The sequence below is a fragment of the Habropoda laboriosa genome, unplaced genomic scaffold (assembly GCF_001263275.1).
Source record: "Habropoda laboriosa isolate 0110345459 unplaced genomic scaffold, ASM126327v1 scaffold73, whole genome shotgun sequence".
In the NCBI taxonomy this organism is placed as follows: domain Eukaryota; kingdom Metazoa; phylum Arthropoda; class Insecta; order Hymenoptera; family Apidae; genus Habropoda; species Habropoda laboriosa.
Genome location: NW_017100171.1, coordinates 1 through 16280, shown reverse-complemented (window position 1 = coordinate 16280; position 16280 = coordinate 1). Strand labels below are relative to the sequence as shown.

General features: G+C 47.5%; 1 protein-coding gene across 1 annotated transcript; it reads left to right on the top strand.

Annotated features, from left to right (window-relative positions):
* Positions 1-11095: 11095 nt before the first annotated feature.
* On the top strand, positions 11096-15536 carry LOC108578671 (the record flags this gene model as incomplete). The annotated part of the gene is made up of 3 exons (XM_017942046.1): positions 11096-11563; positions 11640-14493; positions 15351-15536. Coding segments are annotated over exons 1-3 (3508 nt in total), but the record flags the coding sequence as incomplete, so codon positions are not given.
* Between the last annotated feature and the right edge of the window lie 744 nt (positions 15537-16280).

The window sequence follows — 16280 nt, the reverse complement described above, 5'->3', positions numbered from 1 at the left end:
ATGCACGTTGTGCCGCCTATGTATTGTTCTCGAAGGACCACCCAAGATTAAACGGCTTGGGACCGAGATGAATGTGAATTTGGTGGACACGTGGTTTTTATATTGTGAAAAATTGTATTTACAGATGTTGATTGAGAGTGCTGAATGTGTGTATGTTTCGGTGAAAAACTTGTGTCGTTTGGTTTATCTATTCTGTCTTCTGGTTTCTATATGTTCTAAGTGTCTGTTGTAACTATCTCGTTTTTTCTCTGCTCACTGGTTTTAATACCTTGTGTTCTCCCTTCCATTACGCCCTTGGCGTGGTACCTTGAGGAAGGGGAACAGAGCCTCCTACACGTGCGTTCGGGGGTGGACGGCGACTTGGCAACTCTGGGGTATTTCCCAGAATTGCCATGTGGTGGCTAACTGCCGCTGAAACCGTGAGGTTTCGAGGCCGAGTCACCCCTTGGTACCGCGACGATTTACGACGGGCCTTACTTGTAAATTAAGTTGCAAGGGTGTGACCGTGCTGATCAAAAAAGGTCCCTTTTGTTTGTCACGTAGACAGACGAAGCTTTTCTGCAATTGCCCCGTCGTAAATCCATCTTGGCTGAAACTCTAACCGGTGTTGATCCTGAGGTCCCTCTTCGACTTCCCAAAACTTCTGTAAGTTGAAGTCCAGGCTCGTGACGAAAGCCTTACGGGTGTCGCGTGTGGCCGTCGTTGGGATGTTTCCTCCGATGATCCAGCCCAGTTGCGTTTTCTGTAAGACCAAATCGCGTCCACTTCGGTTGGAGAGGTCGATTTGGCCGATACTGAGGCATGACAATGCTGGTCCGGTGCCGATCAGCATATCTATTTCTCCCGGCTGGTGGAAGCTTGGATCTGCCAGATGAACGTTGGCCGGTATACGCAACTGGGAGCGATCGAGTGGGACATCCGGTATTCGTTCCGATATTCTTGGAATTGTGAAGAACGAGAGTGTCCGTCGATAATTGGATAACCTCGATTGAATGGTTGTGGATACCGCTTTATATGCCACGGTGTTTACCTCATTAAGGCCTTGGATTGCCACGGATGCCCGGGTCGACGGCAAACGTAGCCTTTTTGCCAGATCCTCCGTGATAAAGTTGGCATTAGAGCAGGTATCCACCAAGGTTCGACACTGAATGGGTTTCCGATCGCTGTCTAATACCTGCACGACTGCGGTTGCCAATAGTCCGTTTGTCTTCCCGTCGGAGACAAAGGAAACGCCTTGTCGTCGTGGTTTTGGCCGTCCGGTGCTTTTCGGTCTTAGTCACGTCTTCCTGACCTCTTCTCGGGGCGATGCATCTCGATGGAGTTTCGTGTTATGACGTCCGTGACATACACGACATTTCCCTCCGTTGCATTTGTCGGTGGCGTGGTCCCCTTGGAGGCAGTTGATGCAAAGGTTTGCTTTGCGTGTAGCCTGGAGCCGGTTTTTCACCGACATGTCCAGAAATCTCTGGCATTGATAGGCCGGGTGATAACCGGTGTTGCAAATTTTGCAGCTCGATTGGGATGCTGAAACGAAGGTTTGCCTCCTGGCCGTCCGTGGCGATGACACTTTCCAGGGAGGTGTCGGTGATTTCCGTGGAAATGCCGGTGAGGTTCTCGTGGGTGTTTGCCGCGGCGGCGTATCGGATGCCGCGGAAGCGCGATTCTTAATTGCGACTGGAGTGTTCGTCGTCGAGTTCTCGGTCCGGCACCGATGGGACGCGTTACGAAGGTGCCGAAAAATGTCGGCGATTTTTGGCACCGTCGTGTCGGACAGCGTCTGCTCCCACTCTCGCTTCGTCCCTGGACTCATTTTTGAGATGGCGATGCTAGCTAAAAGGTCGTTGGCTATGTTTTCCCACGACCTTCCTAACGCTTCCAGCGATCTGATTTGAGATTGCATGTGGTTTATCATATCGCGGATCGATTCGGCCGTGTCGTCTGTCATAGTGGGCGTGTTGCGAAGCAACGCGGCATGTTGCAGGACGAGCGCTCGCGTGTTGTCGTATGTTTCGATCAGCTGATCCCACGCTGCCTTGTAATTGTCCTCGCTGATGGTAAAGGACTCAATGGCGGATTCCGCCTTGCTTGATAGTGAGAGTCGGAGGTAGTGTAACTTCTGTATGTCTGATAATCCCGAATGCGCGTGGATCATCGTTGAGAAGGCATCCTTGAACGCTACCGATTTTTCGAGCCGGCCGTCGAATTTCGGTAAGTCTATTTTTGGCAAGTGGACACCGATCGCGGTTGATGATGTCGACAACGTGGGTGAGTCGGCGTTTCTCAGCGTTGTCGTCTGCGTCGGGGCTTGCTCTACCTCTTGTAACAGCGTGATGGCGGTAGCGATGACGTCATCATACAGTTCGGTAACTGCTTCGCGTTCTGCTTCGGACTGCTCGAAGCCCTCGATGAGCCCCAATTCGTCTTGTTTCGTGTTGAAATTGTCTAATTGCTTTCGCAGCCTCTCGATGCGTTCGCGGATTTTTACGCGTTCTTTCGCGGAGTCTTGATACACTTTAAGCACGTTGCCGAGAGACGTTATTTGCCCTTTGAACACGCGGCGTTTGTTCTTGGACATCTGGAGGGATTGCGCTTGACTTGCGCCAGATTCGCTCGTTGACGCGTTCGCCATTTCGTCGGTGATGTGAAGTCGAGACGGAGGGAATCACGATCAAGGATATCGCAGGAAAAGAAACGATCGGTTATTCTTAACGAGCTTACCTTGACTGATGCGGAGAACGTGGTTGATCACCGTCGTTTTGAATTTGGGAAGCTGCGACTGAGTTGGCTGGACTGGTTGCCTGCTGCGTGGCTTCGTTGGATTGCTCCGTCGCGTGCTTGTGCTGGATCCCACTGATCACTTTAGCACTCGTTAGATCACTGTGTTCACAGATCACTTGTGCACTGATAATCCGTAGGTCACTGATCCGACTCGAAGGACCATAAAATGTTTCGTAGCTTGGCAATCTCGCTAGATTGCTCGCCCGTACGCGATCACCGAACGCGGATTAAGATTCCTCGGCTGGGGTTGTAAGGCCCAGCTTAACTTTTGGTCTCGTCGATGGTCGCGACGCTTCGATTTCCAAATTTCTTCAGAAATCGAGTGTTTCGAGTCTAGTCTCCGGACGATTGAGACTAGAATAATCTTGTGCGTTTCGAGACGAACAAATTCTCGAATTTCGTGAGTGTAGCTTCTTCGACGATGTTCGAAGCTCGAAGTACTTGTTAGACGTCTTCGTTAGAAGTCAAATTAGAAGTAGTACTAGAAGTGGACTCGAAGTCACAATTAGAAGTGAAGTCTCGCCCTGTCGATGTTCGCGTCGGCACCTTCAGGTTGCTTCGAATACGCTGATTGGCCTTTTCCGAATTTCCAATCAGCGTACGATTAAAAATGCGAAGACGTTAAAGAACGCCCTTTGGCCAGCCCTCTTGGTGCGGGAGTGAGGGCTATGGCCTCGATCGGGGGGAGGTCCTCGAAGGTTCGACGATGACCGCGGGTATTTCCTCCAGGTTGACCTTCGACTGCAGAAACCGTTGTGAGCGAGGTTTGGTCGACCCTTCGGAAGTTCCCGGTTTACGATATGGCCGATTGTTTGAACGAACGAAAGTGAAAGTCTAAGCTATTGTTTGAAAAACTCGAAACGACTGAATACATTTTATTACTCTTAAGGTGAAATTGCATACTATAAAAAAAATAAACTAAAACTCGAAAAAAGCTAATCGCGAAATTAAATTTGTAGGCACGTCCATGTCGTAAACGAACCTTCGAGGATTTTTACCGTATTGTTCCGCATCGGACGGAACAGCATGGTTTTAAAGGAATTTGTTCGATTTTTGCAGAACAAGGTGATAGTTTTGTTGACCGCAAAAGTCTAATTTTACAAATATTTGCAAAATTCTAGTTCGAACGATAAAGGGATATCTACTGAATATATGTGACAAATTTGAAGTGAATCGGACTTCTGATTTTTTGGCAATCAGATCTGCCAGTTTTAAAAATGATGTTTTGAGAAAAACGCATTTGAAGTTTCAACTGCGGCGTAGGACTACATAAAAAGCAAAATATACTTACGCCTTCTTCTTCCTCATAAAAAGAATTTCGGGATAAATTTTCTTTTCTGTGTTATAAAAAGGTGTACGGCTAATCCCACCGCTGTCACCTTTTTATTAAAGGGTTTACGGCTCGCGTTCCGAACGGTCGTCGGTAGGTTGTCAGGTGCTTGCGGATTTCGACCGGTATCACCAGCCTTGCGACGTCGTTCGGGTTTTGGTCCTAGTATAAAAGCGCGTGTTTCCCGATTCGCGGTAGACGTGGGTATAGATAGGAGGGTTCGGACGTGCCAACATATGGTTAACGAAGGTAGCCGAAGGAGGTGGTCCACTAGCGTATAGTTTACACCGTGTACCACCGGATATGACGGTGTTTGGTGTAAGACAGGAGGGCTCGGACGTGCCAACGTATGGTTAACGAAGGTAGCCGAAGGAGGTGGTTTATTCGGGATTGGTTAACGACGCGTGACACCGGAGGACGTGTCGGGTGTAAGACAGGAGGGCTCGGACGTGCCAACGTATGGTTAACGAAGGTAGCCGAAGGAGGCGGTTTATTCGGGATTGGTTAACGACGCGTGACACCGGAGGATGTGTCGGGTGTAAGACAGGAGGGCTCGGACGTGCCAACGTATGGTTAACGAAGGTAGCCGAAGGAGGCGGTTTATTCGGGATTGGTTAACGACGCGTGACACCGGAGGATGTGTCGGGTGTAAGACAGGAGGGCTCGGACGTGCCAACGTATGGTTAACGAAGGTAGCCGAAGGAGGCGGTTTATTCGGGATTGGTTAACGACGCGTGACACCGGAGGATGTGTCGGGTGTAAGACAGGAGGGCTCGGACGTGCCAACGTATGGTTAACGAAGGTAGCCGAAGGAGGCGGTTTATTCGGGATTGGTTAACGACGCGTGACACCGGAGGATGTGTCGGGTGTAAGACAGGAGGGCTCGGACGTGCCAACGTATGGTTAACGAAGGTAGCCGAAGGAGGCGGTTTATTCGGGATTGGTTAACGACGCGTGACACCGGAGGATGTGTCGGGTGTAAGACAGGAGGGCTCGGACGTGCCAACGTATGGTTAACGAAGGTAGCCGAAGGAGGCGGTTTATTCGGGATTGGTTAACGACGCGTGACACCGGAGGATGTGTCGGGTGTAAGACAGGAGGGCTCGGACGTGCCAACGTATGGTTAACGAAGGTAGCCGAAGGAGGCGGTTTATTCGGGATTGGTTAACGACGCGTGACACCGGAGGATGTGTCGGGTGTAAGACAGGAGGGCTCGGACGTGCCAACGTATGGTTAACGAAGGTAGCCGAAGGAGGCGGTTTATTCGGGATTGGTTAACGACGCGTGACACCGGAGGATGTGTCGGGTGTAAGACAGGAGGGCTCGGACGTGCCAACGTATGGTTAACGAAGGTAGCCGAAGGAGGCGGTTTATTCGGGATTGGTTAACGACGCGTGACACCGGAGGATGTGTCGGGTGTAAGACAGGAGGGCTCGGACGTGCCAACGTATGGTTAACGAAGGTAGCCGAAGGAGGTGGTTTATTCGGGATTGGTTAACGACGCGTGACACCGGAGGATGTGTCGGGTGTAAGACAGGAGGGCTCGGACGTGCCAACGTATGGTTAACGAAGGTAGCCGAAGGAGGTGGTTTATTCGGGATTGGTTAACGACGCGTGACACCGGAGGATGTGTCGGGTGTAAGACAGGAGGGCTCGGACGTGCCAACGTATGGTTAACGAAGGTAGCCGAAGGAGGTGGTTTATTCGGGATTGGTTAACGACGCGTGACACCGGAGGATGTGTCGGGTGTAAGACAGGAGGGCTCGGACGTGCCAACGTATGGTTAACGAAGGTAGCCGAAGGAGGTGGTTTATTCGGGATTGGTTAACGACGCGTGACACCGGAGGATGTGTCGGGTGTAAGACAGGAGGGCTCGGACGTGCCAACGTATGGTTAACGAAGGTAGCCGAAGGAGGTGGTTTATTCGGGATTGGTTAACGACGCGTGACACCGGAGGATGTGTCGGGTGTAAGACAGGAGGGCTCGGACGTGCCAACGTATGGTTAACGAAGGTAGCCGAAGGAGGCGGTTTATTCGGGATTGGTTAACGACGCGTGACACCGGAGGATGTGTCGGGTGTAAGACAGGAGGGCTCGGACGTGCCAACGTATGGTTAACGAAGGTAGCCGAAGGAGGCGGTTTATTCGGGATTGGTTAACGACGCGTGACACCGGAGGATGTGTCGGGTGTAAGACAGGAGGGCTCGGACGTGCCAACGTATGGTTAACGAAGGTAGCCGAAGGAGGCGGTTTATTCGGGATTGGTTAACGACGCGTGACACCGGAGGATGTGTCGGGTGTAAGACAGGAGGGCTCGGACGTGCCAACGTATGGTTAACGAAGGTAGCCGAAGGAGGCGGTTTATTCGGGATTGGTTAACGACGCGTGACACCGGAGGATGTGTCGGGTGTAAGACAGGAGGGCTCGGACGTGCCAACGTATGGTTAACGAAGGTAGCCGAAGGAGGCGGTTTATTCGGGATTGGTTAACGACGCGTGACACCGGAGGATGTGTCGGGTGTAATTTATTGCACATTCAGCTTCGTGTTTTTTATACCACTCTTCAAAATCATCATTATTTCTTGCATTATTTCGCCATACTTCTTACAATTTACAGTAACTTGACTTCACCACTGTGTCAAGTATTTTGCCGGTATATTTTCTGATAAGCGTTATTACGCCAAATAACGGATAATGTCCCCTTTTTTTCGATGATCCGTCCCCGGACACAGTTAAATTTTCTTTTGAGTTTTCGACCTCGACAGTTTTTTCTTGTTCTTCTTTCATGGCGGATTTTATTACTACTTCGTACACGGCACTTCCAGCAGTATATAAATTTTCAATGCATCCATATGTGTTGCTGTAAAATGATCTGGCCATGTCCATTAATCCACAGAATAATAATCCTTCGATTTCGATACCCAATAAACGCATAACAGCTACAATTCTGCGGTTTATTTCGTACGCATTTGCAATCAAAGGACAAGAGTTTATGTAGGAAACACCGCAATCACAATTCACCGCGATTTTAAAACCCAGTCCTCGAGAACTTGATTCCGTGAATTTAATATCCTTTTTACATATTTTGCAAATCACTAATTCACTTATTGTAGAAACTACAATGACAAAATGTAAAATCCTGTATGTATGTGAATTGTCCACATCCAAGTTCTTGTCTTCACTTTGGAGTAGCTTCTTCGCTGAAGAGCTCGTGAAACTACTACTTTGTTCACTTGTATAACGATTTCCACAAAACTTTCTTTTTCATTGTCTATATGCGTGGGATGAACAACTTTTATCACCTTTCCTATCCATGTTCACTCACTTGACAAACGTCTAACTCGTGAAATAGCTCGGAAGGTACTGATGGTTTTTCCAGTATGTACGCAGGGTTTGGCATCGAATTAACTACATTGGCAAATGTTCCTCTATTGTTCCCTAACCCAGGAACAAAAATTTCAAACGGGGACCCTTGACCGCCGGCTCGACAAACCGAGCGCAGGACACATCGGTTCTTACCTGCTCGCGCACGAACGCGCCGCTTTCTTCGGAGTCATGTACCTCAGCTAATATTAAGAATTAGATTTTGAAACTTCGTGGAGGTATTCTCGACATGTTAAACTATAAGAAAATGCAAAAAAAAAAATTGACTTTTTTCAACTCGTCACACTAGGAAGACCCCTTAAGAATTCAGCAAGATTGATACCCCGAGATAAAATATTGGCTGGATTGTCAGCGGATGGAACGTGACGCCATTGGTCAATATTGCTATTTTGTTGTATCTCGCTTACACGATTTGCAACGATTTGCTTAAGAGTATGTGGAGGTGTTCGGATCCAATGCAGGGTACTCATCGAATCTGTCCAGAAAGTGATGTTCGTGAGTGCCGATTCTTGAGAGTTTCATTTACGACCTCGCTATATCGTGGCCCCAACTATAATTTTCAGAATTATCTGCCAATCAGCGTGTCTTTAGTTGGACGCGTCTCGAAGACGCTCAAGACGAAAAAACGAGAGTCAGTTCAGCCAAGAACAGCAGCAAGTTACCACTTAGAATCCTGGTAGAATATATAGTCTATTTCTTGAAGTCCAGTGCGACGTGGAAAATAAATAGAATTTGTTCCCTGAAGATATCGGGGTGGTCCTTCGAGAAGTCAAATAAAAATAAAGTCGGCACACCACGTGCAAACTCAACAAGGCTCGACAATAGATTTGCGAATCATTACCACGAGCATAAACAATGAGGTACTCGCGAAAATCCCGGACACCGTGGGTTTTTCTATAAACAATACGTTGGTCAACGCTCTGGCATTCGCTGATGATATGGTTCTTATCGCAGCAACAGTGGAGGGTCTGCAAGAAAGCATCGACGCTGTAACAAGCGAGCTGGCTTGTCATGGACTCGTCCCTGCGCCATTCAAGTGTCGTGCGTTAAGCGTGAAACCGTCCGGGTTTGACAAAAAATCCAAATTAATAGAAGGCACCTTATTTAATATTGCGGGCACTCCAATTCCCCAAGTTGGGTTCGACGAAACATGGAAACATCTTGGGGTGGAACTCAACTTCAGGGGAATCTTGAAGAGGAAATACGATATTACTTCACTGCTACAAAAAATTACACGAGCTCCGTTAAAGCCGCAGCAAAGGCTGCACATCACCCGCGTGTACTTGTTGCCAAATCTTCTGTCAAAATTTGCTGAACTGAACTCCACGTCACTCCCGACAGCTCCACAATTTCTTCAATGGTCCGTCGTCGATCTTTCTCGATGATTTCACGAATTTTTTCAACATTTTCATGTGTTCGGGCCGTGGAGGGACGACCAGAACGAGGTTTGTCATCAATTGACATTTCACCATTTTTGAAACGGGAAAACCATTCAAACACTTAAGTTTTCCCCATAGTATCGTCCTTGTACGCCGTTTTTAACATTTCAAGAGTTTCTGTTCCACTTTTTCCGAGCAAAAAGCAGAATTTCACCACCGCACGCTGTTCACAAAAATCAGCCATTGCAAAAACGACGATCACACAAAACAGTTGCCGCTATAAACTCTGCCGAAACTAGTCCTTACCTTTTTCAGCGATGGTACTCGGCGTACCGACTCAGGAATGTTAGTTCTATGCGCTCTTAGCAGCAAAACGCGGTACTACAAAAGCTCTGCCCACCAAAAAATTAGTTCGGTTTCTTTTGGGTACCCCCTCGTAAGTGTCCTGTGTTCGTCATGTGTATTTTTTAATGGTTCGATTAATCGGGAATCATTGGAGACCCACTGTCGTAACTGGAAACCTCCTTTCGTGATGAGTAGGATGAATTCGTCGCGAAGAAATTCGGCCTCTTTAAAAGTGAATGCCCCTGTCAATAAGTCGTCGATATAAAAGTCGTTTTGTAACACTTCGGCTGCGATCGAGTGGTTAAATCCCTCGTCTCTTGCAAGTTATTGCAAGAAACGAGTGGCCAAGAAAGGTTGCGGACGCGGTACCGTATGTGACGGTGTTGAGAACGAACGTTTGAAGCGGTTGACTGCGATGTTCTCGCCAAAGGATTTTGTGATCATTCAGGTCTTCTGAGGATAATTCGATTTGCCGATACATCTCTGTGATGTCAGTTGTGAGAACGTATTGGTGAGTTTGAAACCGGGAAATCAGGGTGAAAAGGTCATCTTGGACCGTGGGACCTACCATTAACGCATCATTTAATGATATCCCTGATGAAGTTTTAGCGGACGCGTCAAATACCACGCGAATTTTGGTGGTGAGACAGTCGACTTTCGTGACTGCATGGTGCGGTACGAAATATCCATCGAGCGATTTAGAGCTAACTATTGTCATGTGCCCTAATTGTTGGTATTCTTTGAGGAATGCAGATTATTGTTCCTTAATTTGAGGATTCCGATCTAATTGCCTTTCTAGGGCGAGGAAACGTTTGAATACCATAGGATATGACTCTCTTAATTCCTTTATGTTTTCCTTGAATGGCAGTTTTACAGAATACCGATCACTACCTGTGTCGCGTCGGGTATGTTGCAGGTAGTGAGTTTCACACGCGTGTTCTTCGGGGGATAAATGCTTTTTCACGGATCGTTCTTCCAATTCCCAAAACCTTAAAATCTGCTGTTCCAATGAATTTGTAACTGTAAGGAGAATTACGATGGAAGGATGCGTCTGTTCCGTTGTGGCGACACACCAGCAAGCGATTGAATTAGTCACGCAGTCGTAACGCCCAAAAGAGAAGACGAACGCATTCACCGCGCAACGCAACACAGAACCGCGTATCGATGCTGTTTAGCCTAACAGTAATGACATTACAGATGATTCCTGATCGATGACAAGGGTTTTTTGTGCCATTCTTAGCTAGCTTGTTTGCATCCTATCAAGAGCAAATCCTAGAAGACATGTGCGCCCAAGAGACCGTCAACTTCAGCAGATTCGTAAAACCTTGGATCGGCTAAGGGCAAATTCTGCGGAATTTGTAGTGATTTATGGTCTATCGGGATACTCGACACCCTTTGTAATACGCGATCCACTATCAAAAATGTAAGTGTCTGAGAATAACCGTTGTACTGAGTGGTCCTTCGAGCCGGATTCTCAGTGCATCGAAGAGATACATAGACGGACAGCGACAACACCCAAGCAATCTGGAACGTGAATCGTAGTCCACGATTGCGAGTGGGCTAAAGAAGCAAATTGTTCGAGGCAGCCTATCTTTGGTGGTCAATCAATTGGGCCAGCAATCATCATCAAGGAAGGCGGTGCACACGGTGACCTGGGAACTCGTGCAGAAGCTGCGGTATCCCATTTAGTCATCCAGGAAGGAGCAGTGCGTGTTATCTCAAGGAGACATCACCCCCTGGACGAGATAGAAACCGGTGCCGATAGACACATCTGTAACGGGATCCGGCAACGGTTGCGAACGGAGCGAGCCAGCATCGTCAACCTATCCTTCGTCTCCGTAAGTCCTTGCAACTCATTTGTGTTAAAATAGTTTAATCATTATGGAGCAGCAATTGAAACCTCTCATTGCTGAACGCGGCGCGATCAAAGGCAAATTGACCCTTTTCAAACGGTTTGTTGAAACAACGGCACTTGATATGGACATAGCTATGGTCGAAAAACGTGTAAAAGCAAACGAAGGGTTATTTGAGAAATTTGATGCAGTGCAGTCACAAATCGAAATTCTAGTTTCGGGCACCGAGCATGAGGAATCTCACATGCATGAGCGAGACATTTTTGAGACCACCATTTTCGGCACTCTGGCAAACGTAGAGAAATTCATAAATTCATCTCGTGGTATTCAAGCATCCGCACCATCACCGACGGTCTCAGCCTCCGAATCCATCGCAAGACAGGTCACGCCACAATTGCCCACAATTGTGCTGCCGTCTTTCGATGGAAACTATAACGATTGGCTGCGTTTCAGGGACACGTTCGAATCATTAATTCATAGTTCTTGCGTTAGGAGCGTTAGGTGAACCAGTGAACACATGGGACACTCTATTGGTTCTTGTCTTATCGAAAAAACTAGATCCGATTACACAGAGGGAATGGGATAAGCATTTAATTAAGCGTTCCGAGAGACTAGGATTTAGAGATTTCGTGCAGTTTATCGAACAACAAGCTAAATTCCTTGAACGAACGATGATCAACACTCAACCTCCAATGTATGCTTCCAAACCACTCCATAAGGGTAGGACAACTTCCGACCCAATAGCCACCCATGTTTCAAGTGCGCAGAATAATTGTGCCTTATGCAAGGGCAACCATCAACTGCATCATTGTGCTAAACTATTAGCAATGCAGCACCCAGAACGGCACGAGACAGTGAAACGCCTTCAATGCTGTTTCAACTGTCTCGCGCTAGGGCACAGCATAAAGGGTTGTACTCGAGGCGTTTGTAGAAAGTGTGGAAGAAAACATCACACACTGCTACATCGAGACGAAGCAACCACAGACCGGGAAAAACCCTCAAATCGCGTATCCGAAGTGACCTCTGTTCGTGACCATGAGCAAGATAGACCCTCGACATCCGGTATACAATCATATATCTCGAATTCAAGGGAGTCCACCGTAGAATATACCGTGCTATCCACCGCAATTGTTTATATCGAAGATGCAAGGGGTAACGCACACGAGTGTCGCGCGCTGCTAGACGTCGGACCGCAAGTCCATTTCATTACCAATAGTTTTTGTGAAAGGTTGGGCCTGCCAGCCTCGACAATAGATGTGACCGTGGGGGGTTTAAGTAGAGTAGCTAATTCTGTCAAACGCAAAACAAACGTGACGATAAAATCGCGCTGTGGTAATTTTAGATCAGATTTATCTTGCTTGGTAATAAAAAATATCACCGAAGACATGCCCAACGTACCAGTAACCCGAGAGGCACTTACCACTCCTTCTGGAATTTTGCTCGCGGATCCGCAATTTGACCACCCCAGTCGGGTTGACCTGCTAATCGGAGCCGGCCTGTTTTGGAAATTGCTGTGTATTGGGCAGCACAGGACAGGACAGGGTAATCTGGTGTGGCAGAAAACTCGACTCGGGTGGATATTAGGGGGAGCACTGACCTGCCCACGTAGTACGAAGAGGGAGGGGGTTAGTGCGTGCCATCTTGCAACCGACGACAAACTTCAGCTTGCAATAGAGAAATTCTGGGAGGTTGAAACGCAGGGTTGCTCCAACAACACCCAAACACATCCTCCAATCACAGACGCTGAAAGACATTTTACAGACACGACACAACGCGACACGGACGGACGGTATATAGTAGCAATCCCAAAAGGGGATAACATAGAACAATTAGGAGAATCGCGAAGTCAGGCGGAAAGACGCTTGATTGGGATGGAACGGCGATTTTCTAGAAATCCGGAACTTCGCGAGCAATATTTAGCATTTATGGCCGAATACGAAACCCTGGGTCACATGACACGCGTGGATGTAGATGACAATGACCATTCAAAATCCAGTTACTATTTGCCTCACCACGTAGTATTTAAAAATTCAAGCACCACCACAAAAATTCGTGTTGTTTTCGATGGCTCCGCAAAGACTTCGTCAGGTATCTCATTAAATGATACTCAGTTAGTTGGTCCCACCGTGCAGAGCGATTTGTTTTCCATTCTTCTCCGGTTCAGGAAACACCGCTTCGTTCTGTCTGCCGATATTGAAAAAATGTACAGACAGATTCGCGTTTGTCAGGAAGATCGCAGACTGCAACGCATACTCTGGCGCTCGAATCCAAATTCACCTATTCAAACATATGAATTGAATACGGTGACCTATGGCACGGCCGCGGCTCCATTTCTGGCTACACGCGTCTTGAGTCAAATCGGTCGCCAACACGCGGAATCATTTCCAATAGCAAGTCGCGCAATCATACAAGATTTTTATGTGGACGACCTGCTTACTGGATGCGAAACCATTGAGGAGGCTTTTGAATTGCGTCATAGTCTCATAAAAATATTAGAACAATCAGGTTTCACTTTGCGAAAATGGGCTAGCAATAACCCGTCCATAGTCACGGAAATGAACGAAAACAGGGGCGCTGTCACAATAAAAACCGCCGATAGGGACCCGAAAACCCTAGGATTACTGTGGACCACGGAATCAGACGAGCTCCACTACGCGGTAAAAAGTTATTCATCCAATCGCATCACGAAACGCGTCATCTTGTCGGAAATCGCTCAGATCTTTGATCCACTCGGACTGCTTGGGCCTATAATAACCAAGGCCAAGTTGATAATGCAACAACTGTGGCAGGAACGGGCAGGCTGGGATGAAAGTTTGCCCCAACTCATCCACACACAATGGTCGCGATTTCGAAGCGAATTGCTTAATGTCGGGTCAATAACGGTTCCAAGATGTGTAATTAGTAGCAATAAGGTACGAATTGAGATGCACGGGTTCTCAGATGCCTCTGAACGTGCATACGGAGCTTGCATCTACCTGCGCACTCTAGTTAACACCCATGTATGGGTCAGCAATTTATTGTGTGCGAAGTCACGAGTCGCGCCGTTAAAATCGATCACTCTACCACGGTTGGAATTATGTGGAGCATTGCTGCTAGCTCAGCTAGCAAACACTGTGAAACATGCACTTCAGCTTGACATTGACGTGGAACATTACTGGACAAGATGGAAAACATTTGTCGCAAACCGCACCTCTCAGATTCAGCAATTAACTGACCCCAATCACTGGCACCATGTGTCATCATCCGACAATCCCGCGGACATTATTTCTCGGGGCGCGACGGCAATGGAATTAAGGGACAACAAGTTGTGGTGGCACGGGCCGACCTGGCTTACACAAGAAGCCGCCCAATGGCCATCCGGAGACGTCATTGTAAGGGATATACCTGAGGCACGGCAGACTGACACTACCTGTTTGTCGATGACAGGTATATTAGAATCAGACTCTTTTGATTTACCCACGCGGTACTCTAACTATGCACAGTTACAACGCATCACAGCTTACATTCTTCGATTCATAAACCGACTAAAAACTAGACTTCGCGATCGCACCTCCGGAACCACAACCCCAAATTCCAACAAACCCACCCTGTATCATTTGACGACATCTGAGCTTGCAGAGGCAGAACGATTGTTGATCAGACTTGTTCAAGAAAAATGTTTTGCTACCGAAATTAAGGCATTAAAATCAGAGACACCAGTTGCACATTCAAATAAAACTCGATCGCTTAACCCCTTCCTAGGCTCTGACGGATTAATCAGGGTGGGCGGACGATTAAGGAATGCTCCGATACCGTATGCTCACCGTCACTCGGTATTGTTACCCGCTGATCATAGATTTACCATTACGCTCGTTGAATACGAACATCGTAGATTGCTTCATGCCAAGCAACACTTGCGTCATTACGCACTTGTTTTTGGCCGCTTGGTGGTAAACGCCTAATAAAAAAAATTCTGCATAAATGCATTCGATGTTTCCGAACAAAGCCAACGGGTTCAAGCTATCTTATGGGAAACTTACCCGCTGCCCGGGTTACAGCGGCACGCGCCTTTGCTACCTGCGGAGTGGACTACGCAGGTCCCTTTCTAATAAGGGAAAGGGGACGCGGAAGGGTGGCCCATAAGACCTATATTTGTCTATTTATTTGTTTTTCGACCAAGGCCATACACATCGAACTGGCAATCGATCTTAGCAGCGACGCATTTTTAAATTGTCTCTACCGGTTCATCTCACGCAGGGGAAAATGTCATTCTATTTATTCAGACAATGGGACAAATTTTGTAGGAGCAAGGAACGAGTTGAATCAGCTCGGTGCCTTGCTAAGGGATGAAACCCACAATAATCATGTTCGAACATACTTAGCACAAGAACAAATAGAATGGCATTTGATCCCACCACACGCACCACACTTCGGAGGACTTTGGGAGAGTGCAGTGAAGTCCGTAAAAACACACCTGAAGAGGGTCATTGGTGAGCAACGCTTGACGTTTGAGGAATTTTACACTATTTTGACACAAATTGAGGCTTGCCTGAATTCCCGACCACTCCAACCCCTTTCCCATGACCCAACAGACCTCACACCCTTGACTCCAGGCCATTTCCTTGTTGGCGGCGCTCTGACAACTATCCCACAACCTGACGTACTACAGCTAAATCTCAATAGATTAGATAGATTCCAGCTAATACAACACGCAGTACAACATTTTTGGAAGCGTTAGAAACAGGAGTACCTGCATGAACTCCAGCAGCGAAATAAATGGCAGACAGACTCTCCAAGCGGCATTAAGGTGGGAACCTTGGTTGTCATCCGAGATGACAACACACCCCCCATGAGATGGCGATTGGGCAGGATCACCGACCTCCATCCAGGATCTGATGGAATTCCGCGAGTGGTCTCTGTCAAGACCGTGGACGGCATTATCAAAAGACCAGTCAAAAAGATTTGTGTTGCCCATAGAAGGGACAGATGCGTAAAATCATCCCTCTGTAATTTAGTGTACAGTAGTTTTAAGATAGAAATTGTACATACATACCAAATTTAGAATGTTTACACATAGACTAATATTTCTGTAATTGTTTAGACATAAGATATCTTAGGTTACCTCATTAACATTGATCATTTGAACGCTACAGCGTTCAAGGTGGGCGGGATGTTCAGGCCTTCACAGGCACGGTTTATGGCACGATCGAACGGCAACGGTTATTTTTGAGTTC